The sequence below is a fragment of the Drosophila sulfurigaster genome, chromosome X, assembly GCF_023558435.1.
Source record: "Drosophila sulfurigaster albostrigata strain 15112-1811.04 chromosome X, ASM2355843v2, whole genome shotgun sequence".
Lineage (NCBI taxonomy): Eukaryota > Metazoa > Arthropoda > Insecta > Diptera > Drosophilidae > Drosophila > Drosophila sulfurigaster.
Window position 1 is genome coordinate 27,322,521 of NC_084885.1, and position 24,675 is coordinate 27,347,195.

Genomic DNA, 24,675 nt, shown 5'->3' on the forward strand with positions numbered 1-24,675 from the left:
ATGGATACTTATTAGATTTTTACATTTACATGTTATTAATTTAAATAAAAAACAAGCATCCCTTAAATCGTTTTTTATTTCGAACTACTCTAAATTGAGTTCAATAATTAACTTGCATTCCAAAATATTAATTCCATTATTGCAATTTTATTTTATAAATGCGTTAAATTGTAATACAAAATCATACTAATTACTCATAAATTAAATAATGTATATTGTAATTGCATTAATTAAACACTATATTATATCAAAAAAATGATTTTTTATTTCGAAAAACTAAATAATCGCAGTATTTCCTTTCATTTTATGCTCATCTTGCTGTTTTTGTAGATATTTGTTGTTGTTGTTGTTGTGGTGGTTGGCCGCGGCGACGGCCAAAAAGTGTCAATTCAGCAGGTGAAATACCAGGCGAACAGAAACCAGCAGCAAGCAAATCTCTGCATTAGTTAGTAGCGCCATCTATGGATTTGATGGTGCAATTACTGACTGCTGATTCTAGGTGCAGCCTGAAAGTATGTTACACAAAATTATAAAGCTCACAAATGTCTCCGTAAGGTGGCTGAAAAAAGTGGTGCCTATCATACAGGGGCAACATTTTAAAATATTAGTTGCGCCTACAATCCAATAGATGGCGCTACTAATAATTAAGAAAGCTATTTGCTTGCTGCTGATTTCTGTTTGCCTGGTATTTCACCTGCTGAATTGACACTTTTTGGCCGTCGCCGTGGCCAACCACCACAACAACAACAACAAATATATACAACAACAACAAGAAGAGCATGAAATGAGAGATTTTTTAGTTTTTATATTATTTTTTATATAATGTAGTGTTTAATTTAATTTAATTTATATTTATATTTAATTTTATATTTAATTTTAATTTAATTTAATTTAATTTAATTAATTAATGCAATTACAATACACATTATTTAATTTATAAGTAAATAGTATGATTTTTTATTACAATTTAAAGCATTTCAAAAATAAAATAGCAATAATGGAATTAATATTTTGATGTGCAAGTTAATTACGGAACTTTTTTCAGTGTTGTTGGAAATAAAAAGGATTTAAGGAATGCATGTTTTTTATTTAAATTAATTGAAATAACAAATAAATGCAAAAATCTATAAAGTAACATATTAAAAAAAAAGGTTGTAATAAGCAGAAAGAACGCTTCGCAGGCTCAAGCCTTAAGAGCAGCTGCCAGCAGAAGGAGGCACGAAGTGGAGACTGCAGCATAAATGCTGGAAGCAGCTGCGTTGCTCGTGTTGTTGTTGCCAGGAGTACTTGGAGATGGAAGAGGTTGGAAATGATCCAAATTATGTGTGGTTGGCAGCTCGGTAAAGTAATTGGCCCAAATGGCAAAGGTCAAGAGATCATTCTTGGGCGCCGTTAGCTCCAGACTGATCAATGAATCCTGCAGCTGCTTGGCCGGCGGCGATTCGCTCCAAGTGTACTGAGCCACATCCAGGGGCAACATGACGCCATCCAAAGTGCTGGGCATGATCAAGCGACGTTTTGCTGCCGGAAACAAACCCGAAATGCGAATGTGCCTAAAGTAATACTGATTGGCTGTCGGTTGCGCAGCGGAAAAGATGCGTCCACAGCTGAGCAACTCATCCGAGGTGCAGGCAAACACTGCACACACGGCCTGCTCGCTGCGATCCACACGGATGAAGGTCGTCTCATTGCCGTGATACACACCTAAGCGATAGCGATACTGAGCATAATCGGCGGAGTTGCCAATCAATGAACGCTCCACCTCGAAGTCACAGCAGAAATCTTCGTGGCACAGACGCTGCGTGACATTCAGAAAGTCGACAGCGAGCAGCCGCGTCTCAAAGATGTCCACATTGTAATCCCTGAACGTATCAAGTGCCGTATACCGTGGCGTAATCAGCTGCTGACTAAATGCTGGCAACACCTTCGGCGGCAGCTCAAAGGCTTCTCCGGTGTAGCGACTTCGCTTGGGCACGCGTGCCTTGAACATATGCTGTGTGGGCTGCTCAAAGATGCCAGCCGAAAGGCGTCCAGCACGTCCAGCATAGATGCCGGAGCCGGTTGTCTTGCCAGCCGGATCACTGCCATCGGCGGCAAGCAGATTGATGTCGTTGGCAAACGCCCAGCCTTCCTGCAGCTGCACTGCACCCAAAAAGGGCAACTCCGAGAACCAATACGTGGGATAGATGATGTCGGTGATGTTGCGTTCGATCACCAATTGCATGGCAGGCTCATAGAAGAGCATGTCGAAGCAAATGAAGTGACCAAAGGTGACGCCAAAGTCCGTGTCGAAGGTGGACAAATCCGGTTGCCGCAATACGGAGGTACTTTTGTACTCCTGGCGCCACAAATGCGATTTGCGATAACGCGACACCACACGACCATCGCGATCGAGGACCACATTGGTATTGAAGTAACGCACCCCGTTGGCGGGACAGGGATTCCAGGTGTCTGAACCGTAATCCGCTCCGCATAATTCCTTCTCCGCGAGATTGAGCACCACATAGATGCGACGTGCGCGCACAGCACAACTGATCTCGACCAGAAACATTTCGTAGTCGGGCTCAAAACACGGTATTACGTTCTGCTCTGGATGTGGCACAAAGGTCGCCAAATCTCGATTGCTCAGCACATACTCGGGAAAGACAAGAATGTCCAGGTCAGCGGTGTCGTTCGACTCGATAATATTCATGTAGAGTACTTTGGCCAGCTCGACACGGTCCTTGGGAGTTCCCACTTGGACTGGTAACTCCACGACGGCAGCATTATAGCTGGAATCTGTGGGTAACGATAACTGCAAAACAAGTAAAATAACGGAAATATTAGAATTTGAATTTATGTCTGGCAACGCCACGCATACCTGCTCCGTGTGAATCGCAAGTGCGATCAATATGAATAACAACCCAAGGACGTTGACGTTCATCTTGTGGCTGTGGCCGGAACTCAACTGAAGATCAGCGTCAGCTCATGATGACCATGAAGACTGGCTGCATTTGGAAATGCGTCAGGCTTAACGACCCCATCTTATGGCACCGTCATATACATTTAAATTACATGTCATCTACTTTGTTTCAACCACTGTCCGATAAGATTAGGCTGAATTTTGTTAACAACTATTAAACCGATGTCGTAAACCAAGACATCGCAATTGATGCTATGCTGCAATAAAATATAAAAACAATCATAATTTCAATATCAACAGCGTACTAAAAATATCTTACTTTATTATCAGACGTAAAACAGAATTGTATGGAAAGCTTTCATTTTAATTTCTGTTACATCTGGCAGCACTGGCAGGGAGTTAAATATTGCGCCTGCTCTCATTTTTGCGCACAAATCGATAAGTCGCGGCGATATCGATAAATCAGAATTCATTAACAGCAGCTGTTCGGTCGACAGCCAAAACACAAACACAAATAGCAACAGCAGCAATAATAGCGTAGTTGGCTGCTCGCACTTGGAAACAACAAGATAGATCACAACAGCAACAAAAGTGCAAGTTGTAACTGACAACATAATAACAGGTCACTGTGAAATAGTTTTATTTTCATTGTTTTAAAGCTGCCAGCAAGGTGTGCTAAAACTTGAAGGTCAATTTGTATTTAAATGCTGTAACCGTGCGAGAGGGAGATAGCGCGAAGTTTTGGGGAGCAAAAGCAATAGCAATAACAACAACAACATCAAGAACTCGACGGGTAAGCGGTTATTTTTGTTGTTGCAGTTTTGTCCAGCACGTGTGTTTGAATGTGTGTGCGTGTGTCTGTGTCTGTGTATGCTTCATGCTATTAATTGATAATTTATTCTTTTAATTTGAAACGCGTCATGACACAACAAAAATAATCACAAAACTAAAACGCAGCAAACTAACAACAACAACGGAATTCAACGAATTTCAACACAAATTATTTTATAAAGTAAGAGTATCAGCAGAGGCTTTTCCATTGTGTGGGTCACGTCCTTCACACACACACACACTCGCACACACACATACACAAGCGTAATTGGCTTATCGGCGACGTGCGTAAAACAAACGGTAAATTGTGACTACCGATCACAACTCAGCAACTTTGACTAATCCCCTTCCCCTTTTTTCCACACTTGAATACTCACCTCTCTCTCTGTCTCTCTCCTTAGCTTTTTCAAGATGGCATTCAACATGAAAGCTCTGCTTGCAATGATCTGCGTCTTTGTCGGCTGCTGTAGCAATGTCGTCTTCCTCGAGCTGATCATCCAAATTGATCCAGGCGCCGGCAATCTGATCACCTTTCTGCAATTTCTCTTCATCGCCCTGGAAGGCCTCATCTTTACATCCAAATTCTTTACGGTCAAGCCAAAGATTGCTCTGAAGGATTATGTGATGCTTGTGGTGCTGTTCTTTGGCGCCAACGTATGCAACAATTACGCCTTCAATTTCAACATCTCAATGCCACTGCACATGATCTTTCGCAGTGGTTCGCTCATGGCGAACATGATCATGGGCATTATACTCCTAAAGAAGCGCTACAATCTCAGGCAATACAGTTCGGTGGCCATGATCACAGCTGGAATAATACTCTGCACTTTGGTGTCCAGTGGCGATGTCAAGGACAACACCCATGCCTCACTGAAAGTGGACACCTCGTACTCGGATTTCTTCTGGTGGAGCGTGGGCATAGCATTGCTCACCATCGCCTTACTGGTGACCGCCTACATGGGCATCTATCAGGAGGTGATCTACAAGCGCTACGGCAAGCATCCGAATGAAGCGTTGTTCTTCACCCACATGCTGCCGCTGCCCGGATTCCTCATCATGGCCAGCAACATTGCCCAGCACTGGAGCATTGCCATCAACACGGAGCCGGTGGCCTTGGCTATGCCTGGCCTGAACTGGACCGTCTCGTTTCCGCTGATCCTCTTCTATCTGCTGTGCAATGTGGTCACCCAATACATCTGCATCAGTGCTGTCTATGTGCTGACCACAGAATGTGCCTCGCTCACTGTCACTTTGGTGGTGACGCTGCGAAAGTTTGTCTCGCTGCTGTTCTCGATCATGTACTTTAGGAATCCGTTCACGATCAGCCATTGGCTGGGCACGGTGCTCGTCTTCTTTGGCACGATACTGTTTGCGAATGTGATCAACCAGGTGAAGGATGCGTATAAGGCGCGTGCCCAGCGACAACTGGAGGGCAGCAAGCAGAAGCTAAAGACAGGCTAAACCGACGTCATTTAAATTGTAATCCTAATCCTAAGCTATTCAGTGGTAATTTCTATTTTGTGTGCTGCTCTTTTCCATGTTTCGTTGCGTTCTTTATACGTACTTTCGTGTATGTTGTAAATACTTTTAGTTAAGTCTTTATCTGTTTTTTTTTAGCAGCCTTCTGAACACTCCTTTTGTATACTTTTCTCTATCTATCTCCCCATACCTTATTCCTTTACATGCGCCGCTTGGCATCTTTTTATACTAAAAGTATTCTTAACAAAGATTTTTTGAACAAAACAAATAAATTAGTACTTGACAAAGCCTATCGTAATTGTTTATCTTTCCCTCCTAATATCTATCCATCTAACTCTTACAAAAATAAGCTTTACTATGATTTATTTACATTATTATTTTTTGGATTAAATGCTTACCTTTCACTTACAATTGTTCCTTCTAATCTTCTCTTATGCCTTAGATATTTTCTAACTTACTTAACAGAATTTTAACTATTTTCTTCTTACTCTTTTGTTTCTAACCCTCTCTTCACTAAGTCTTTTCACTCTCTCACCTTATATTCTTTTCCTTCCCTTTGCATTCGCCTTTCTGCAATCCCACTTCGAAAATGGTAAAAATTCTCAACTGTCTTCTCTTTTAAAGTTCTCCATCGCATAGCTTGTTCTTCTATTGTCTGTCGCTAGTCGAGCAGTTGAATCAACAAAGCCGAGCATCACTTAGTCACTTGCTCGAATACCAATACCCTGTAAATAATTTGAAAATAACGCCAAATCAAGATAATTAATTCACAATTTGATATTAGCAACACAATTTAATTAAACTAAGCTGTAATTGGATTACCTCACAATGATTGTGTCATAGGGAAAATGATCTAGGAGCGCAATTTATTTATATTATTGATGTATCTTTAACGAATATACTTTTTATACCCTTTACAATCTGCAAACGTCATTAGGTTTCCCAAAAAACGTCTGTGTTTGCAGAACACAGTTAATTGAACCTCAAGTCGATCCCACTTTTATGTTTGTTTGAGTTCCGTATTTAAATGTTAGTTAAACTCTTACTCCAGTGTTATACCTTTTTAAAACAGCTATTCCTAAAAATAAACTCGTGGCCTATATTAATTTATATTTTACGTAACATTTTCTTTAAAGAATTCTACAATTTTTTTAATAAAACTTTACACAATTAATCAATCTAGTCTTTTTTCTAATATATTAAATGTTTCTTCTACATTTTCCAACTTTTTGATACCTTTAAAATTGACTTACATTTAATGCACAATGCTAAAGATAATGATATTTTCACATTTCTTTAAAGTATATAAATTTAAACTACCTAAAAACTGTCAGAAATAGTTACAAAATAAATTTGGAAAAGTCGACGATATCAAACAATTTAGAATTGACAAATTTAGTTTTAAAATATTTTTATAAACCTCACCTCAGTTTGATATGCAGTTCAGAGAAGTTGAACAAAAACTACTTCAAGTGGTAGACACGTCTCTGCCAGACAGACACTCGATACAGCTGTTTCAATATCTACAAAACAAAAATTCTTTCCCTTTCCATCTAAATATCATCTAAGATCTGCCATTGACGTTCATGTATCACTCGCACTTCAAAGAGGATCGTTGTTAGTTGTCAGTTGTCGCAGTAATAAAAGTACGTTGTTTCCGTAAAGAAAAACACATTTAATTAATGGAAGTCAAATTTCAATTTTAAAGTAATTTTTTTTTTTTTTTTTTTTTTTTTTGATAAATATTAAAACACTTTTCACTTTTGTAAGATCGTAAGAACTTCAGACAGTTTTGAGAACTTCACAGCATCGGTTGTCGCGCAGTTCTTCAAATTTTGCCTCGTATTAACTTTTGCTAATTACATTTTCAAAAGTAGTATGTGCTGTACTTTAATAGAATTTGATTAATTTTTTTTTAAGTGATTTCTTATGTGAAGAAAATAATTACTGTGAAACTTTAAAAGTTTTTGCTTCAGAGTCAAAACTTTCCGATGAGAAAGTTCTTTCATTCGTTGGGAATATCACGAACTGTGCAGACCTTTTTTTCAAGATTCGCGTTTAGAAAGTGAGTTTGAGGTTATGCTCGTTACTTTTGAGGTTATGTGATTGTAATGTAAACAGCAAACTAACGTAACATATTTAATGGATGAAAACTCCTTTATATATTTGATTTAATTCTTTCAATTTTTATATTGAATACCACGTCCAACTTGTTACAACGTTACAACTCACCTCCAATGAAAAATATTTGAATAAGCTCTACGTGGAATTTTTGACTCAGCGACCTACATTAGTTAAAGCTTTGATAAGACTTAGGCGACAGATATACACATGCTTTGGCCTGCTATTGGGGCAATTAATTTAATAAGTTTCTGCGCCGCAAGGTTTTTTAATCTTCCAAAAAAATAGAAATAGATAGTTGCCTCGACTCTTCGTAATCATATCACAGCATTATCAGTACCCGAGAAAGACAATTATAATAATAATAAGTACCACAATACCCTGCAATCACAAATGGGGTATCATAAAACAATAATGTCACATCATAAACAAAATAGAGAATTGTTGAATTGACAGCTTTGTTTTCATTTTTGTTATAACATTTCTTTCATTTCAATCAAAGTTGTTCTCTGGTGTGTTTATATATTATTCTGCTTAATTTTGTTAGTGTTTTTTTTTAATGTTGAGAATGCACTTACAATTTGATCTATAAATTTATGAAGCGAATTTTTTAACTCAAGTCTAGTGTATTGTATTCCGTAAATATTCTGAAAATTGCAGCTCCTTCGCTTGAGAAATCACCAAATAATGCAGGGTACTTCGATTATTCATCATAGTTACTGTGCTTAAACTTAAGTTTGGCATTTCTGCCGTGCGATTTTTGGTCAGTTTTCATTTAGTATTAGATCAACACTTTGAACTACAGGTACTCCGTAAAAATTGAGTAGACTCGAAGGCAAACAGAATGATTGAAGTTGGAAACAAAGAAATATCGTTTTCATTTCTCGACTGCAAAAGATAATAAATTAATAATGTAGTGGCAATGTTTCATGTTGAACAACGAATTCAACGTTGATAGCGTTAGAATAATGAACTTGATTACCAGAGAGCACAGAAGAGAGAACGTTATACTAAAAAAAAGACCATTCTTCGTTTCGCCCTTCCACCGTGCAGAGGGAGCGTCATCATCATGGCATCATTCAATTTAAAGGCATTCATGGCAATGATCTTCGTCTTTGTCGGCTGCTGCAGTAACGTCGTCTTCCTCGAGCTGATCATCAAAATCGATCCCGGCGCCGGCAATCTGATCACCTTTCTGCAGTTCCTCTTCATCGCCGTCGAGGGTCTCGTCTTCACCTCCAAATTCTTCACCGTTCGCCCCAAAATCAGCATGCGCGACTACGTGATGCTTGTGGTGTTGTTCTTTGGAGCCAACGTCTGCAACAATTACGCCTTCAACTTCAATATCCCGATGCCGCTGCACATGATCTTTCGCAGTGGTTCGCTCATGGCCAACATGATCATGGGCATTATACTCCTAAAGAAGCGTTACAATCTCAGGCAATACAGTTCGGTGGCCATGATCACAGCTGGAATAATACTCTGCACTCTAATGTCGAGCACAGATGTCAAGGACAACACACATCACTCGCTGAAAGTGGAAACATCGTACTCGGACTTTTTCTGGTGGTGCGTGGGCATCGCTTTGCTGGCGATCGCGCTGCTTGTCACCGCCTACATGGGCATCTATCAGGAGGTGATCTTCAAGCGCCACGGCAAGCATCCCAACGAGGCGTTGTTCTACACACACATGCTGCCGCTGCCCGGCTTCCTGGTGATGGCCAGCAACATTGCCCAGCACTGGAGCATCGCTGTCAACTCGGAAGCGATGTCGATCCCATTGCCCGGCACCAGCTGGAGCCTCTCGTTTCCCCTGATGTTCGTCTATCTGCTATTCAATGTGATCACCCAGTACATCTGCATTGCCTCGGTCTATGTGCTGACCACAGAGTGCGCCTCGCTCACTGTCACTTTGGTGGTGACGCTGCGAAAGTTTGTCTCGCTGCTGTTCTCGATCATGTACTTTAGGAACCCCTTCACGATCAGCCATTGGCTGGGCACGGTGCTCGTCTTCTTTGGAACGATACTGTTTGCGGATGTGCTAAATCAGCTGATGGATGCTTTCAAGAAGCGCATCCAGCGACGTCATGACTCGCCGTTGCCAACGAGCGTTGAATACATTCGATTATAGTAGTAGAGTAGAGTTGTTAAGTACAATTTATATTTATATTATTATATGCTAACAATAACTGAAGAGAAAGACAAGTGTGGGACACATTCAAGTTAACGAACTAAGCGTCTACAATGGGCAATGTATTTGTATTTAGGTATGTATACGTTTATATATATATATATATAATAATCATATATGTATATACTAGTAGATGAGTTAATACTTATGCGAATCGGGAAAGAATTCATTGCGCATTGTTCTCGAATTGTAATATATATATAGTAGATGGAAATGCAAAACGGAGCACGAAAAAAAATTGAAAAACATATGTAGATAGTTGATTAATCAATAGGAGAGGTGGCAATAATAATATTAATATTAATTTATCAAAAAATACACGATTCGTCTGACAGTTTTTTCTTCGTTTTTGTTTTCTTGGACAGTATTATTCGCCGGCTGGGCAGCTGGAAGTGTGGGAGGCGCCGCACCGGAAGCTGGAATTGTTATCATTCAGCAAAAAAAACTACGTATAAAAAGTGTTTTCTTTGCAAACAGCCTATTGCTCATCCTTGTCCTTGGCGCCGTGCTTGAGAATGCGTGTGAATTCCAGATAATCGAATAGTCCATTCTTGATCGGTGCCTCGCGATACATTTCATCGACCTGCCAATTAAATAAATGAGCTAAAACATTCAGGCATTTCACGCAAATTTCTGCGCCTTACATCTTCATCTGTGAAACGATCGCCCATTGTGGTGAGCAGCTCACGCAAACGATCCTCGGGCAGCACGCCCATGTTCTCCTCATCGAAACAACCGAAGGCATTCTTGATCACATCCTCGGGATCGGTGCCCTGCAGGCGTTCACCGAACAGCGTGAGGAACATGGTGAAGTTAATTGGTCCCGGCGCCTCGTTCATCATGCCATCCAAATAATCATCGGTGGGATTTTTGCCCAACGATGCGAGCATATCGTGCAGATCCTCCTTCTCCACGAAACCATCACGATTCTGGTCAATCATATTGAAGGCCTCCTTAAACTCGGCGATCTGCGCCTGATCGAACATGGCGAACACATTGGAGGTGGCACGTTGGGCGCGTTTCTTGGTGGTGGCACGACGTCCGGCGGTTTTACGTGAAGACATCTTGAAGAGCTGTTTTGTGGTTGCTGTTGCTGTTGCAGATGTTGGTGATGTGGTGATGTGTTCGCTGCTACTGTGTGTGGGGCATAAAACGAAAAAACATAAAACATTATTAGTTGCAGGCAATATCTCTCCCTCTCTCTCTCTCTCTATCGCTCTCTGAGTGTAAATGTCTATATATAGACATATAGCATTGCTGCAGCGGCAAGATCAGCCAGAGCTTCATAAACTGTGTCAACATTAAACTCACACAGCGCACCAAATGGAATTGTGTGTGAGTCATGGTGGCAAAAATGACAACGTCGACGACTCCATGCAGTGCTGCCAATTTGGCCAGTTTGCGGCTAACTCCAGCTATTATTATAAAAATAGCTATTAAGGCCAATTTAAAACATCGCGAAAAAATCAGAATTATTTGCAGATGTTGATCTAAGTAAACGCATTGTGTTATGGTTTGGTTTAATCATCACTTTCATTTTTGATTTTAAAACCAATGACATAATTTGTTTACCTAATCATCTTTATTGTTTACCTTAAACTTCGAAGTTGTTTGATAGTGAATCATTGCTTTGTGAAAGCTGTATTCAATGTTGATATGCTACAAATATTAAAACCAACATTTTAGCATGTTATGCTAGTGAGGAGTTTAATAAATTGTAAACAAAATTTGGAAATTATTTTGTGCAATATAGACGATATTCAATATTCAAAGAAAGCATGTTGTAATAAGATTAAAAACAAATTCTCCTACACATATCTTTATGGTAAACAATAAGAATTTTTTGTCAACATTTTATTTTAGCCATTTTTAGTCACTTTTTTGCCAAAACTAGCTATTTTTGCTTTCAAAATGGCAGCACTGTCTTCAATTTGTGCGTCTGTGTATGTCTCCAAACATTTAACTCAATGAAAAACAACAAAAACAGACAAGCACTCATACACACACATTTACACTAACGCACTCGCGCACACACACACACTCACATGGCGAAGCTTAATTGAAAGCCCATAAAAGGAATGAAAACAGCAGCCAAAGCTCGACTTGACTTATCTGCTGCATCATTTTATATGCATTGGCGTGTGTGTGTGTGTACGACAGCTGCATGCAAACTTCTTCGATATGAGCAATAACCGCGCCCCATTTTTTGAGCCCCAAAATGCGCTGCTATCACGAATTCCACGAAAAAAAAAACAGCTCACACACAAATATGTCTTCTTGTTGTTGTTTTCTTATGGGCTAAGACGCTGACTCATATACACTTAAACACGCACACATACAAACACATAAGCAAACAGAGAGACAGCTCTTTCTTTGCCGATCACCGTCCAATGGCTTGTGTTTTGTTTTTCACTTTTTTTATTGTTCATTTTACATTTTCGTTTTTTTCTTTTTTGTACTTACAGCTGGCGTTGCGAACGTCTTGTTTTTAATACACAAGTCTTAACAATAAATTGAACTGTTGCTTGCAGCGGTTTATTTGTTGTGTAGCTTGTACGCTGTTTGCACAGATGACAAATACTGCCGCAAGTGACCGCAACTTACATTTCACAAATGTACAAGATAAAGCCAATATACCAAATTTACAACAATTTGAAGTATATTATTAACCAACATTTTTGAGCGGCGCAACTATCAAAAGAACTTTGACATTCGCTGCTAAAAAATATAAACTAATGAAAAAAGGACAGTTTATAATAAAAAACATTATACACAATTATAAAAAAAAATAAGTATGAAATCATTTTTATATTGCGATATACCAAAGTCGTCAAGAGACGGTTACACTGTTGCAGTGCAGCAGTGAAATTATCGCTGTTTTTCATTTATCGTGCTATCGTTATCGACGATAGTGCGGCCATTATTTTGCTATTGTGTGTGGGTCAATCACTAAAAAGGAAAAACAGACAAATTGTTGAGTGAAAATGAGCACACCCACAAAATCCAATGGGACCGGCCTCGAGGACGTCAACATACCCGGCCAGGCATTTCTACGAGAGGCGCTCACCTCCTGCACTGATCCCCTGAAAGCCATCGAAAGTTTTCAGGTAAGCAATAAACAACATTTTTGTTTAGGCGCCAAAAACAAACAAATCTACTTTTATGTGCAATCTTTAGCTGGAGAATGGCGTGCTATTGCCGTCGTTGCGTCCCATGCTACCGCTGTTGGATCTGCACGGTGTGCGTCGCCTCGATTTTCACACTTCTCTGATGGAAGAGCTCCGCGACAAACTCATCGCACACATTAACGATTTGGGCCAAAAAGAGCCGCGTGAACGTGACAAAAAGTTGAAGGAACTGCTGGTCAAGAGCTTTCCCGTGGTCCGTGTGAAGGCATTGCGCCCCGTGGTGATGGCCATACTGCGCAACACCCAGCACATCGATGACAAATATCTGCGCATATTAGTGCGCGATCGTGAGCTTTATGCGGACACCGATACGGAAGTGAAGCGTCAGATATGGCGCGACAATCAATCGTTATTTGGCGACGAAGTGTCGCCGCTGCTCTCGCAATATATACGCGAAAAGGAGCACATTCTGTTCGAGCACAGCAATCTGAACAATCTGTTCTTTCAGCCCACACCGAAAGTGCGGCGCCAGGGCGAAGTAGTCCAGAAGTTGGCCAACATGATTGGCACTAGTGTAAAGCTCTACGATATGGTGCTGCAGTTTCTCCGTACACTCTTCCTGCGCACTCGCAACGTGCACTATTGCACACTGCGTGCCGAGCTCTTGATGGCGTTGCACGATCTGGAGGTGCAGGAGATCATCTCCATTGATCCGTGTCACAAGTTCACCTGGTGCTTGGACGCTTGCATACGTGAGAAGAATGTCGACATCAAACGGTCGCGTGAACTGCTCGGTTTCCTCGATAACATCAAGCGTGGCCAGGAGCAAGTCTTGGGCGATCTGTCGATGACACTCTGCGATCCGTATGCGATCAACTTTCTGGCCACGTCGGCCATCAAAATACTACAGCATTTGATCAATAACGAAGGCATGCCGCGTGACAATCAGATCCTGATACTGCTGCTGCGTATGCTCGCCTTGGGCTTGAGCGCTTGGGTCATGATCGATTCGCAGGACTTTAAGGAGCCCAAACTCGATTGCCAGGTGGTCACCAAGTTTCTGCCAGCCCTCATGTCGCTCATGGTGGACGATCAGTGTCGCCAGCTAAGCGGCAAACTGCCGCCCGATGAACGCGAGTCAGCATTGACGACCATTGAGCATTCGGGTCCAGCGCCCGATGCTGTCGAAGCTTACATACAGGAGAGCGCTGTGTCCAGCATTTTAGCCATGTATTATACACTGCACTCGGCACGCGCCAAGGATCGCATGGGACTGTTGCGTGTGCTGGCTATTTTGGCCAATTGTAAAGACGATCGCGCCTATGAGGATCCGTTTTTACACTCGCTGATCGCATTACTCATTCCCATGAGCGATGAGTTTGCCACAGAAGACTTTTGCACCACGCTCTTTGATGAGTTCATATTCGCGGGACTGCAACGCGAGAATGTCACCTCACGCCACATGCTAAAGCTCTTGTGGTATGTGCATCACAAGTTGCCACCTGGACGTCTCGGCACCTTGATGAAGGCCATGCAACCGACGGCCGCGCATAACGAGCACACACACAAGCTGTACGAATCACTGCAGGAGCGCATTGGCAGCGCACAGCCACCGGGTGCTTTAGATGCAGCAGCCGCTGCTGCAGCGGGAGCTGTACTCGATGCTGCCACGACGCCAGTTACCAGCATGAACAGTCCAGCGGACTTTGATTCGCCGCTAAAGAGCGCCACATCACCGGTTGTTGGCTCCATGTCGCCATCGATGTCACCCTCGATGTCCATGTCGATGTCGCCATCGCCGCACTACAGCGCACCATAGTTTGATCAGCCAGGGGGGAGGGATATGGATTTAGTTAAGCAAAAAGTCCAAAAAGGAATGCACAACATCATTCCCACTACAGTAAAAATACATATTGTTAACTCGTATAGTTATGCGTTGACACACAATTTAAACACACTCTACACTTAATAATGTATACAACTATCGCATACTATTCGCGTATTATAATATAACTATAGTCTTAAGTGCGTACATAACCTCATTTAATATATAAAATAAAACAAGAACTATTCGATATCTAGAGCGTATCTCTCTGGTCTAGGGAACGTCCTTAATCAATGCAAGTGATATTATAATATTTGTATTTGTTAGGTTTTTCCTCAACGGTACAAAATTATAAACAATTTTAATTATAAACAAATAATTTGAAACCATAATTATGTTCAAGATTTCTCTTTTGCTGCTCAAGCATAATGATTATTTGTTTGATATCGATTTAGTCACATTTCATCATGGTTTTATTTAATTTTATTTTGAATTAATGTAAAATTTCCTAAATATTTATAATTTTGCAAATCATAAGTGATATGATTTTGTTGTAATCTATTTCAATCTAAGTCCGTAACTTTTTATGTAAACTTATAATTTTTAAATTCAATTTAAAAATATAAACAATAAAAAAATGAAACATGTTTTTGTTGATGGTAGAAAATTAATACATGTTTTTTTCAATTGTCAAATTTTCTTTTAAAAATTTAAATTATTTGCAGAAGTTATATATAATCATCGGACTATAAGTTCATATAATACCTATACAGTTCGTATATAATTTGTAGCAGCCTCCAATCTATTTGCATTTATCTGCATTTAGTTGAGTTAGACAGCTGGAACTTATAAATAGCTCAACGTTCAATTGTACACAAATTAAAAGACTATAATTAAACACTTTTCAAATGTAACGCTTACAACTAAACGAAAGTATCTTTAAATGTATGGAAATTGTTGTTGCTGGCTGTTGCTTTTGAGCGCAACCATATTCATGGAATTATACACTTCCCTTTGCAGTTGCTGCTGCTGCTCAACTTTCTGCTCTGCCTCCCGCTGCGACTCTTGTTCCTTTTCCGCCTCGTGATCCGCTGCAGGCGCCGCCTCCTGATCTGTTTCGACGGATGTCGTTAGAATAGCGGCCAAGGAAGGTGATTCAGACCCTGATTCTTCGATCTCTGGCTCGCTGTTGAACTTTGCGCTTGCTTGTTGGCTTTGGTGGCTCTAGGGTGGATAGCGGATAGCGCAGATTTGAGGATTGTGGTAGCTCATCGTCAGAAGGCATCACAAAGTTCGAATCTCATTCTCAGTGTAAATGGGCTTATATTGTTTTTGTGGCTTCAACGAGTTCAGCACGCAGTGCATCAACTCGTACTTGGGTACGGACTAGAGTGAGACAGATAGAGAGTTACGAGTTGTTTTGGCCGAAATTGAGATGGGTAAACTTACATAATGGCTTTTGCAACATTCCTAGCTATTGATGAAAGATTGAGGAAGATGCGTCATCGTTTTACGGAGCCGTACGTAAATGCTTAAATTTCTTGAGAGCTTCGAGGGCACAGATTTATCTTGTTTTCCAGGATCCAAACTTTTGCCGTCTGTTGCCAGCTCTTTGAAACGCTGCAGAAGAATTGAAAACAATTGCATTAATTGGATAGACATTTGAATTAATTTCTCTAACTACTCACAATCCGACAGCGGCATCCAGACTGACAATGTTTTGTCTGTTCGCCTGCTGCTGAGCAGCAGAAACTTGTGACTCATATGCTCCAAGCCCTAGAGAAAGACATGATAGCACCGCCTGTATCCAACATCAGTCACAGCTTACTCGTATATTAATACGAATTATCACTGGGGAAACCCCTCAATAGCATTTCCAGATCGGTTATGACAAATCGCACCGTCGTGCCATGCTTGCTCAATATCTCCAAGCAAATCTGCAGTCCATGGCCGCATTAGGCAACGTCAGATGACTAAGCTCAGGAAACGCGGATGCGACTTTCTTTAGCAACATATAAATATGTATATAAAGATCGCATGCTCCTCCATGCCCGAGAGACGTGTCTCCAACGGTGAGGAGACAATATTTCGTGAGCATGCCATTTCCATGATTCTGTTACCCGCCGCTAGTGCTCCTTTTCCTTCTTGGGCTCCAAGAATTATTTGCCGGTGCAAGCACTAAGTGTGACCGCAACACACGCAATACATACATATTTCGAAAACAACATGCTGGCTGCATTTCATATTGCTTATTTTTGGAATCCATGTTGCCAAATACCGAACTGTAATATTTGGTATATTTTAAAATTGAAAAAAATGGTCTAATTTACGTTCTATATTAATCCAATTAATCATGAACTGCGTTATAGTTGATAAACTTTTCTTAAAAATTAAAAATAATTTGAATTAAAAAATTATCGTGTTTTTAAACTATATGTCAAAAATAATAGTTGCTATTACAGTTGTCATTCCAGTTGGATTTCGTTAATGTACAGACATACTACGAGACAAGCAAAGATCCAGAATCGTTTGCAGCTATCTTAGCTTGGTTAATTTCTCTAACCAACTTTGGTCACACTGTATCCAAGACAGCGGTTTTTTTATTTATGCAAAAAAGAACCATCAGCCAGAAAGCAAGCAGTGTATCTATTAATTTACAACCGTGAGTGTTATTAAATTAGTGAACGTGTGTAAAGTGCAGCAAAAAAACAGACGATCACAAAAGGTAAGAAGAGAAGTACGTACAACAATGTTTAGAACACACAACGTAAATGGCTGTATGTGAGTGTAAATGGCGGCGTGAGTGTGTTTGTGTGTGTGCATCAAACATTCGAAATAAACTATGGAAAATGCATGAAAAGCGAAGGTTAAACAACACGCACACACGCGCATGGTAAACATAAGTGCGTAGATAAAGTTTGTTACCGTTTTGGTTATGAATGCTGTTGTTGTTGTTGACCTTCGTATTGCTAATCAAACGATTCGTCGTCGGCCGCAAAAAACCAACAATGAACTCTTTCAATGGCGGCAACTTAACCTCGTTCACAAACGACTCCATATGTGCGGAAGTGAGTGTGTTTATGTGTGAGTGAGTGAGTGTTTATAAAGCGGCATAACTAACTACCGCTGTCATTTATGTTATATATTTTTTCCTTCTTTTAATTAGTGAATTTGTTTGCGCGCGCTTTCTCTACAAGCAGAAACATACATACATACATGCAAGCGCATCACAGATGGTGGTTGCCGCTTACTCTACACACACTCACACACATATAAACAAAGAGAATTCAGTCTATTACTTAACAGGCTATGCGCTAAAACGAGCTAACCGCTATAGCGCTCTCGTTCACACACTACACTGTAACCAGCGTCGTTGTTGTCACTCTCTTTTCGTGCCAAAATGAGCACATCTCACTTACACACAGGTGAGCAAGAGAGCGCGCAACCTACTTCCATTTTTGGTTTGCTCTCACAGTCGCTGCTCTGACTACTGTTGCTCTACTCTGGGCATAAATTGTAAATCGTGCGTGTGGTTATTCAAGCCAAAAAAAATGCCCAAAACAAAGTTGCATTTTGTTGTTTAAGATTTTACTTTCTATTTTAGTTGTATTTAGTCGTTGTTGGAGTATTACGACGTTGCTGCTGCTGTGAAAATCTTTGCGACGTTGTCAGCAACCTGTTTAGTGCTCTCCTAGCTGTTGTTGTTTTTTGCTTTGATTTTTGCTGTTTTCACATTCTTATGAGAATTCCAATAAGACACACAGGCCTGTCTTTCACTTTCGGTAGACGCAACACATACATGCGAACATGCGTTTGTGTACGTAGGAAAGTTGATTTTTATGCGTGCCGAACCAAAAACAAGGTCATCGTTTATTATGTTTGTCTTCGATTTTGCGTTTGTCGCTGTGTGTGTGCGTATGTGTGTGTGATAATAAACAAACATCTTTGACGGCTAAATCTAATAATAGATGGTGCTGCTGTCCACACCAACCCACGCAATTCGTTTCGCTAACCACCCCCGCCCCCTTCCTATCTTGTCTAAACAATCGCAATAAGTTTATCGCAATCACAAAGTACAGTCTTTGTTTTGCAATGAAATTTGATTGGTGTAAAATGAAGAGGAAGCCAAATCTGCACACACATACACAAATGAGTTTTATGCAAGCTGTTCTTACATACACACTCGTACACAGAGACAGCGCAATAAATTTGCCTGCTAACCGCACGCTTTGCGCAGCTTTGCATCTTTTGTAAACAAGAAAACAACGGCAGCGACTGCGCAACGCCGGCGGCGGCGTCGACAACCATTAAACGAGTGCATATGACCTAGATTTGTATATATTTTTTGGTATTTTAGTTTTTTTGGAAATGCTTTGGCGATGCCACTGCGGTGCTCTCGGCACGTAGCGCACGTCAAGGAAACAAACACACACACACAAACAGATTTTTAGTTTGTTGTTTCTTGTAGTTGCTGTTTGGCCACTTTCGCCTCGTAATCAAAACAACAACAATGTGTTGCATTCTTGCGGTGTATTGGGTGGGTGACCAGTGTTGGTAAAGTCCTCACACAAACAGCAGCTGGCTGCTTTGTTTAGTGTTGCCATATTTGTAAAAACATGTACGCTGCGCATAAGTATGCATGTACTTGCATGTGTATGAACATGTGTGTGTTATGCTTTTCTATGTTACGTCGCCGTTGTCACGTATTACACTTTGGGCGCTGTGACGTCGCCTCCTCTTAATATATTTTTGCTGTTGTTGGTGGGGGGAATGTCTATAAATATATGTACACATCTGCATGATGTACATACATAGTTTGCATGTATGCATGTCGCGCTTGTTTTGAAATGCGCCTTCAATATATACATACATAGACATCGCAACTTTGCGCTTATCAGCTTCTTTGCTCGCGCACACGTTGCGGTTTTTATCAGCAGTTGTTGCTGCTGCCACAACGCAAAGAATAACAAAACTGCAAATATATTTTTTGCTTTCTAGTTTTTGTTGTTTGCCGATGTGTTGTTGTCTGTCGTTATTGTTGTTGTTTCGTGTTCTTCAAATGTTTGCATCGTGTTTTTGCGGTGTGGCAACTCCGTTGTCTTCGCTGCTGCCGACAAATGTTATGCAAATTGTTGCTCTCACTCGCTCATACTGCCATCACAATATCAACCGCCGTCTGTGTGCATATTCATGTGTGTATGTGTGTATTTTTTCACAACCGGAATTTTTTTCGCTGTTGCTTTTGCTGCGCGCATTCTCACGTACACAAACACGAAACATACGCATAGATAGAGCGAGTTTTGGGGTTTGCACTTAGCTCAGCTGCTGCTGCACTCGACGCACACATATACATACGTTCGAATACGCACAGATACACACATACACACACACACACACACGTGTAAACGCCGATATGAAGCGACGGCTGAAAAGCGTCGTCGACGTTGGCAGCAACAGCAGCAACGCAGCGGTTTTACTTTATTTGTATTTTATTTTTTTGTCAGTTTGCCTTTGTGTTTCTTGCGTGCAGACGCGTTTCGTTATCGAGCTCTCTTTTAACCACTTTATTGTTGTTGTCTATTCAATTCGCATTAAAAAGTAGCATTTTTAAATTTCAAATTGTAAATTAAATTGTGCAGCTAGTGAAATTGATAAAAATAAACAATTTAAGGTAATTTAGAAAATTTAAAATTCTGTGCCGTTGATTTGCAAATTTGACAAAATTGGAGAATTAAAATAGAAAATTGCCAAGATCAAAATATGAAATGCATGTGTATGTGTGTGCGCGTGGCGTGGGCAGCTGCAGCAAAAACAATAAAAAACAGCAACATCTTAGTAGTAGTAGTTGTTTTCGGCGTCCGGCACTAAGTGAAAAATATCGAAAAAGTTAAACCTGTTTACGCAGAAGGCGCATTTTCACCAAAACCAACACCAATTCATTCACACACACACATACAGACGCCAAGTGACCGAACAACTAGAAGACGAATACTAAAAGAAGAGAAGGTGGTCAAGTGTCTCCGTCTCTGTCTTGCTCTAGTCGCAGACTCCTTCACTCCTCCCACATTTGTCGACGACAATTGAACTAATTTTTAAACGTTTACCTTTGCAACGTTTACCAACACAAACACATACACAGCGAACCGTGAAACGACGCTTACACACACACACACGCCGGTGCATACATATACACGCATATAGACTGACAATACGCACTTTCAACTTGAACGTTCGATGAAATCAGTGTCCCCAAAAATATACAATACATACATATACACATATACATAAGTATAAAAAAAACATCATTTTTTAACAACAACGACAACAGCAGAGACAACAACGCACCTGGGAGCAAAAAACAGCGACGCGAGCAGCGCTGCTTCAAAGTCACGTCACTGTAGCTAGGGTGATTTTGTATGCCCGTGTGTGAATGTTATTGTTGCTGTTCCGTTGTTTTAAACGAGAGAGTGCAACGAGCGCGCGCCAATGCAATACACACATGCATAATCACACACACACACATGCGTGCATGTTTCGCAGTGCGCTTTGTTTATTGTTGTCGTAAAGCGCGTAAGATCAGCACAGTACATATGCGTATATTTGTGTGTATGTGAGAGAGCTGTCATTGCAAATTTATAAACGTTGTGTGTGTGTGTGTGTATCGTCCAGTCAGCTGCTTTTGCTTCGATACCTTTTTAGCACTCAATTAACATTTGTATTATGCACACACGCATATACATACACACACAACCTCACTACTACAACTTGCTACATTTTTGATAAGAGATAAAAGCAATATTTATTGCTTTTGTTTTGTGTCGACAACAAAAATCGAAAAAAATGAACGTAACAAAAAGAAAAATGCAAGTATGGCAATACTGTGACGACGACGGCGTCGCCGCTTTGCCAACTGCTTTTGCATTGTTGCCAGCTGTTGTTGCTTCTGCTTCTTCTTAATTTTTTTTTTTTACGTGAAAGGGCAATGTTTTTTGCTGCGATAAATTTAATGTAAATGCATTTATTTTGCGCATAAACGTTTAATTTAGTACTTGCAATTAAAAATTGTGAATGAGCAACAGCGTGTGCAGCGTTGCCACCTGGCGTGCCAACAATAGATTTTTATAGATAGATGCGGCATTTACCAACACTGTACCAACATATGTTTTTGGTTTTTGCACCGCTTCTAATTTGAATTTCGTTCATTACAGCAATCAACAACAACAGACAAATGCAGCCCACAACATTGTTGAGCCTTAGACGATGGATGACGCTCGAGCTCAACCCACTAGCAACAACGAGAACTGTGTACAAATAGCAATAGTATAAACAAAAAAAAAAAAAAACCAGTGATCAACAACATACGCTCAAAAGAAACAATAATAAATAGCACAAACATTTACAATATAAACTAAGCAAAAACACTCAACAGTGACGAATCGCAAAGAAAATACAAAAACAATAACCAATATTAATTATCAGTTTTGAAATAAGCTCAACATGTTCAATTTCCATAAGCCACGCGTTTATCGCTCAACAGATGGCTGCTGCATCTGCAGGGCCAAATCAAGCAGTTCGCGCTTCACCGCCTCACGCAAATACGAAAAGGAGTCGATGCAGTGCTTCAATCTCCACGAGCCGCGCAATGGTGAAATTTGCAATGCTTGCGTGCTGCTCGTAAAGCGCTACAAGCGTTTGCCTGTGGGCAGCAAACGTCACTGGGGACACGTAAGTGCAAACGAGATGACAATACCATACTTACAGCTTAATCATTCTCTCTCTCTCTCGCTCTCTCTCTTGTATACGCAGGTTGTTGATGCACGCGCTGGTCCCGGCACCAAATCCTTAGCCAAGCAAAAGAAGCGGGACAATGATAGTGATGCAACATCAGGAGGAGGAAGTAGCAGCTCGCTGCCCGAAAAGTTTGCCAAGATCTTTAAAAAGAATCGCAAGGGCAAGATAACAGCAGCAACAACGGCAACAGCATCGCCATCTATTGACCGAGAGCTGCAACTGCAGCAGCAGCTGCTTTGCAAGGAGCGATCACCACACTCGGAAGACCAGCCCAGCGACTCAAATGAGAGCAACGACGACGAGCAGCTGCAGTTGCAACATGTGGCCACAACAGTCGCTGCGACAACGCCATATCAGACACGCAAACGCACCGCAGCCGCTGCACTAGCCACAGCTTCCATCTCACTATCGCCATCATCATCATCATCCTCATCAGCGCCATCTGTTGGCAGCGGACGGCAACGTCTGCGTTTGACGGGCAGCAAGCGACGTCGCATGCTGGAGCCGCGCAAAAATCGACGTGCTGTTGACAATGTCCCCTTCTTTGAGGAGCATGATCTGCTGCGTCTCGATGTCTGCTGCGGCACCGTCTTCCAAAGTCTGTCGCTCGGCAGCGCTTGCTACATTATCGATCCGGAGCTCTACAGGCCATGCGAAAAGCATCGCAGACGTGGCCAGCAACAGCAACAACAGGTGACAGAGCAGCAAAAGAAGCTGCTGGCAGTGCAACAGCATCAAGTGAGCAGCATTAGCGCGACGACGACGATGACGACGCCGAGTCAGGCCCCAATTCCAACGCCGGCGTTGAAGAAGCATCATTTGTTCTTTATGCGACAATCGGAGTCATTTCCACAGGGTGAAATCCATAGAATAAGTCCAATTCCATTGAATAAGACTGAGGCAATGCCACCGACACAAACACAAACAGCAACAAATGTACAACAACAACAGCAACAGCAACATTCCACACTGATGCTAAAGCCCGGCGTAGGAGTGACGCCATCTGTTGGCCTGCTGCATGTTGGCATGATGACAGCAACAACAGCAGCAGCAGCAGCAGTAGCAACAACCACGACAACAACAACAGCTGTTGGCGCAGCATCGCCATCGTCATTGTCATCGTCATCGAACTGCTCGACATCGTCATCGGTGGCCACCAAATTCAATGACAACTCATCGGACTCGGGTTTCGATGAGCATGTGTTGGAGCGCAAGTCCGTCAGTCCGCCAACGGTGAGTAGCGTCGTGTGGCAGACAGACAAAAGCTCGCTGGCATAACATTTGCCATTGTTGTCGCTGTCTAATTCTTTAACTGATCCGTGTTTCCATCAATCTTATTGTTGTCTATCTATTTCACAGCAGGATGAATTGCACTTGCAGGAGAAGAAGCTGCAGCAGAGAACTGCCGGCGGCGGCGGAATGCAGCGTTTAATATTGGCCAGCGGGCTGCCCATAAGCGGACAATCACAGAATCTGGTGCTGACCGGCAACGAGTTTACAGCGCGTTTTGTGCAAACGCCACCTCAAATGCTAAAGATAACAACAGCGGCGGCTGGAAATGGAAATGCAAGTGGAGGAGTGGCAGCAACAGCAGGATCTCAAAGTAGTGGCAACAGCAATAATAAAATGCGTGCAATATTCAACAGTGCAAACACGATTCAGCATGAGAACGGTGTGACCACCATACTGCCGGCATCCTCGTTGGCAGCCAGCAATCAAACGGCCGCCATGAATGCCATTGCACCAAGCACAGTGACCATAACACCGGCGGCGGCCAATGCCAAGTTCATACTGTTAAAGCCATCGACGGCAATTGGCAGCAAGCATTCAACAACGGCAACAACAACGCCACCCGAGGTGAAGATCGCATAGAGTGCGAGTGCGAGTGTGAGTGTGAGTGCGAAAGGGAGAGAACGAGTGCAAGTGCGAGCGCTTGACTTTAACATGGCCATGTTAACTGGCTGTTATCTACACTGTTGATTTACATGCATACTGTATTTACTCGTAAGAAGAGACAAGAAAAAGGGACAGACAGATTTGTTACTTTGTACATACAACATACAGCTCGATTCATACACACACACATAGCTATATGCATACATTATTTGTCCTACACACACACATACACGTAGTGTTTAGTTAGTTTTTAATTTGACTTCTTTTTTTTAATATTTTCCATCGTCATATATGTACAACTATTTTATAAGAATACTCAGCTCAAACGAAACGTATCATTTAAAAATATTTAAAAACAATAAATATACCTTAAATTTGTTTTATGTACATATGTTTACACACACACATACAGACAACATTTTTGAACTGCATTTGCTGCAAAAAGCTGACTGCTACGTTAACAGTTTTATAGTTTTGTGTAGTGTTGTAGTTGTAGTCTATATATTCTCGC

The 24,675-nt window shown here is 41.3% G+C and overlaps 6 protein-coding genes and 1 long non-coding RNA gene across 13 annotated transcripts; 4 read left to right on the forward strand and 3 right to left on the reverse strand.

Moving 5' to 3' along the window:
- Positions 1-1,045: 1,045 nt before the first annotated feature.
- On the reverse strand, positions 1,046-3,146 carry LOC133849251 (vanin-like protein 2). Its single transcript, XM_062285191.1, has 2 exons — positions 2,861-3,146; positions 1,046-2,794 (listed from the first exon to the last, which is right to left on the reverse strand). Exons 1-2 carry the CDS (start codon positions 2,921-2,923, stop codon positions 1,184-1,186), a joined length of 1,674 nt encoding a protein of 557 aa, XP_062141175.1. The 5' UTR covers positions 2,924-3,146; the 3' UTR covers positions 1,046-1,183.
- A 249-nt stretch (positions 3,147-3,395) lies between these two features.
- Positions 3,396-5,510, forward strand: LOC133849253 (UDP-xylose and UDP-N-acetylglucosamine transporter). 2 transcript variants are annotated; one of them, XM_062285196.1, is made up of 3 exons: positions 3,396-3,499; positions 3,562-3,695; positions 4,135-5,510. In XM_062285196.1, exon 3 carries the CDS (start codon positions 4,145-4,147, stop codon positions 5,192-5,194), a length of 1,050 nt encoding a protein of 349 aa, XP_062141180.1. In that variant the 5' UTR covers positions 3,396-3,499; positions 3,562-3,695; positions 4,135-4,144; the 3' UTR covers positions 5,195-5,510. The 2 variants fall into 2 exon arrangements, with proteins under 2 accessions (XP_062141180.1, XP_062141179.1); XM_062285195.1 differs by lacking the exons at positions 3,396-3,499; positions 3,562-3,695 and adding an exon at positions 3,835-3,914.
- Positions 5,511-5,657: 147 nt separating this feature from the next.
- LOC133849254 (myosin regulatory light chain sqh) lies at positions 5,658-12,146 on the reverse strand. 2 transcript variants are annotated; one of them, XM_062285197.1, is made up of 4 exons: positions 11,988-12,146; positions 10,169-10,658; positions 7,912-10,107; positions 5,658-5,937 (listed from the first exon to the last, which is right to left on the reverse strand). In XM_062285197.1, exons 2-3 carry the CDS (start codon positions 10,586-10,588, stop codon positions 10,003-10,005), a joined length of 525 nt encoding a protein of 174 aa, XP_062141181.1. In that variant the 5' UTR covers positions 10,589-10,658; positions 11,988-12,146; the 3' UTR covers positions 5,658-5,937; positions 7,912-10,002. The 2 variants fall into 2 exon arrangements, with proteins under 2 accessions (XP_062141181.1, XP_062141182.1); XM_062285198.1 differs by having other exon boundaries at positions 10,169-10,655; positions 11,988-12,119.
- Positions 6,816-9,829, forward strand: LOC133849252 (UDP-xylose and UDP-N-acetylglucosamine transporter-like). Of its 2 annotated transcripts, none has more exons than XM_062285194.1 (2): positions 6,816-6,836; positions 8,387-9,829. In XM_062285194.1, exon 2 carries the CDS (start codon positions 8,403-8,405, stop codon positions 9,462-9,464), a length of 1,062 nt encoding a protein of 353 aa, XP_062141178.1. In that variant the 5' UTR covers positions 6,816-6,836; positions 8,387-8,402; the 3' UTR covers positions 9,465-9,829. The 2 variants fall into 2 exon arrangements, with proteins under 2 accessions (XP_062141178.1, XP_062141177.1); XM_062285193.1 differs by lacking the exon at positions 6,816-6,836 and adding an exon at positions 6,966-7,085.
- Positions 12,147-12,410: 264 nt separating the features above from the next.
- Positions 12,411-14,746, forward strand: LOC133849250 (negative elongation factor B-like). The gene is made up of 2 exons (XM_062285190.1): positions 12,411-12,631; positions 12,702-14,746. Exons 1-2 carry the CDS (start codon positions 12,509-12,511, stop codon positions 14,469-14,471), a joined length of 1,893 nt encoding a protein of 630 aa, XP_062141174.1. The 5' UTR covers positions 12,411-12,508; the 3' UTR covers positions 14,472-14,746.
- A 196-nt stretch (positions 14,747-14,942) lies between these two features.
- Positions 14,943-19,889, reverse strand: LOC133849255 (uncharacterized). Of its 2 annotated transcripts, XR_009895346.1 has the most exons (4): positions 17,403-19,889; positions 16,166-16,759; positions 15,927-16,097; positions 14,943-15,863 (listed from the first exon to the last, which is right to left on the reverse strand). It is a non-coding gene; the product is annotated as an uncharacterized LOC133849255 (long non-coding RNA). The 2 variants fall into 2 exon arrangements; XR_009895345.1 differs by lacking the exon at positions 17,403-19,889 and having other exon boundaries at positions 16,166-16,954.
- LOC133849248 (uncharacterized) lies at positions 17,070-24,551 on the forward strand. Of its 3 annotated transcripts, none has more exons than XM_062285189.1 (4): positions 17,070-17,202; positions 21,686-22,202; positions 22,284-23,501; positions 23,631-24,551. In XM_062285189.1, exons 2-4 carry the CDS (start codon positions 21,975-21,977, stop codon positions 24,138-24,140), a joined length of 1,956 nt encoding a protein of 651 aa, XP_062141173.1. In that variant the 5' UTR covers positions 17,070-17,202; positions 21,686-21,974; the 3' UTR covers positions 24,141-24,551. The 3 variants fall into 3 exon arrangements, with proteins under 3 accessions (XP_062141173.1, XP_062141171.1, XP_062141172.1); XM_062285187.1 differs by having other exon boundaries at positions 17,071-17,202; positions 23,628-24,551; XM_062285188.1 differs by lacking the exon at positions 17,070-17,202 and adding an exon at positions 19,999-20,148 and having other exon boundaries at positions 23,628-24,551.
- Positions 24,552-24,675: the final 124 nt, after the last annotated feature.

What these genes read in the sequence shown, in the direction of transcription:
- LOC133849251 (XM_062285191.1), bottom strand. Translation starts at nt 2,923, where the DNA reads ATGAACGTCAACGTCCTTGGGTTGTTATTCATATTGATCGCACTTGCG. An exon ending in TTGCGATTCACACGGAGCAG is followed by an intron (nt 2,795 to 2,860) that starts GTATGCGTGGCG and finishes CTTGTTTTGCAG; the next exon opens with TTATCGTTACCCACAGATTC.
- LOC133849253 (XM_062285196.1), top strand. Translation starts at nt 4,145, where the DNA reads ATGGCATTCAACATGAAAGCTCTGCTTGCAATGATCTGCGTCTTTGTC.
- LOC133849252 (XM_062285194.1), top strand. Translation starts at nt 8,403, where the DNA reads ATGGCATCATTCAATTTAAAGGCATTCATGGCAATGATCTTCGTCTTT.
- LOC133849254 (XM_062285197.1), bottom strand. Translation starts at nt 10,588, where the DNA reads ATGTCTTCACGTAAAACCGCCGGACGTCGTGCCACCACCAAGAAACGC. An exon ending in ATCGTTTCACAGATGAAGAT is followed by an intron (nt 10,108 to 10,168) that starts GTAAGGCGCAGA and finishes TTTAATTGGCAG; the next exon opens with GTCGATGAAATGTATCGCGA.
- LOC133849250 (XM_062285190.1), top strand. Translation starts at nt 12,509, where the DNA reads ATGAGCACACCCACAAAATCCAATGGGACCGGCCTCGAGGACGTCAAC. An exon ending in AAGCCATCGAAAGTTTTCAG is followed by an intron (nt 12,632 to 12,701) that starts GTAAGCAATAAA and finishes TGCAATCTTTAG; the next exon opens with CTGGAGAATGGCGTGCTATT.
- LOC133849248 (XM_062285187.1), top strand. Translation starts at nt 21,975, where the DNA reads ATGTTCAATTTCCATAAGCCACGCGTTTATCGCTCAACAGATGGCTGC. An exon ending in GCAAACGTCACTGGGGACAC is followed by an intron (nt 22,203 to 22,283) that starts GTAAGTGCAAAC and finishes TTGTATACGCAG; the next exon opens with GTTGTTGATGCACGCGCTGG. An exon ending in AGTCCGTCAGTCCGCCAACG is followed by an intron (nt 23,502 to 23,627) that starts GTGAGTAGCGTC and finishes TCTATTTCACAG; the next exon opens with CAGGATGAATTGCACTTGCA.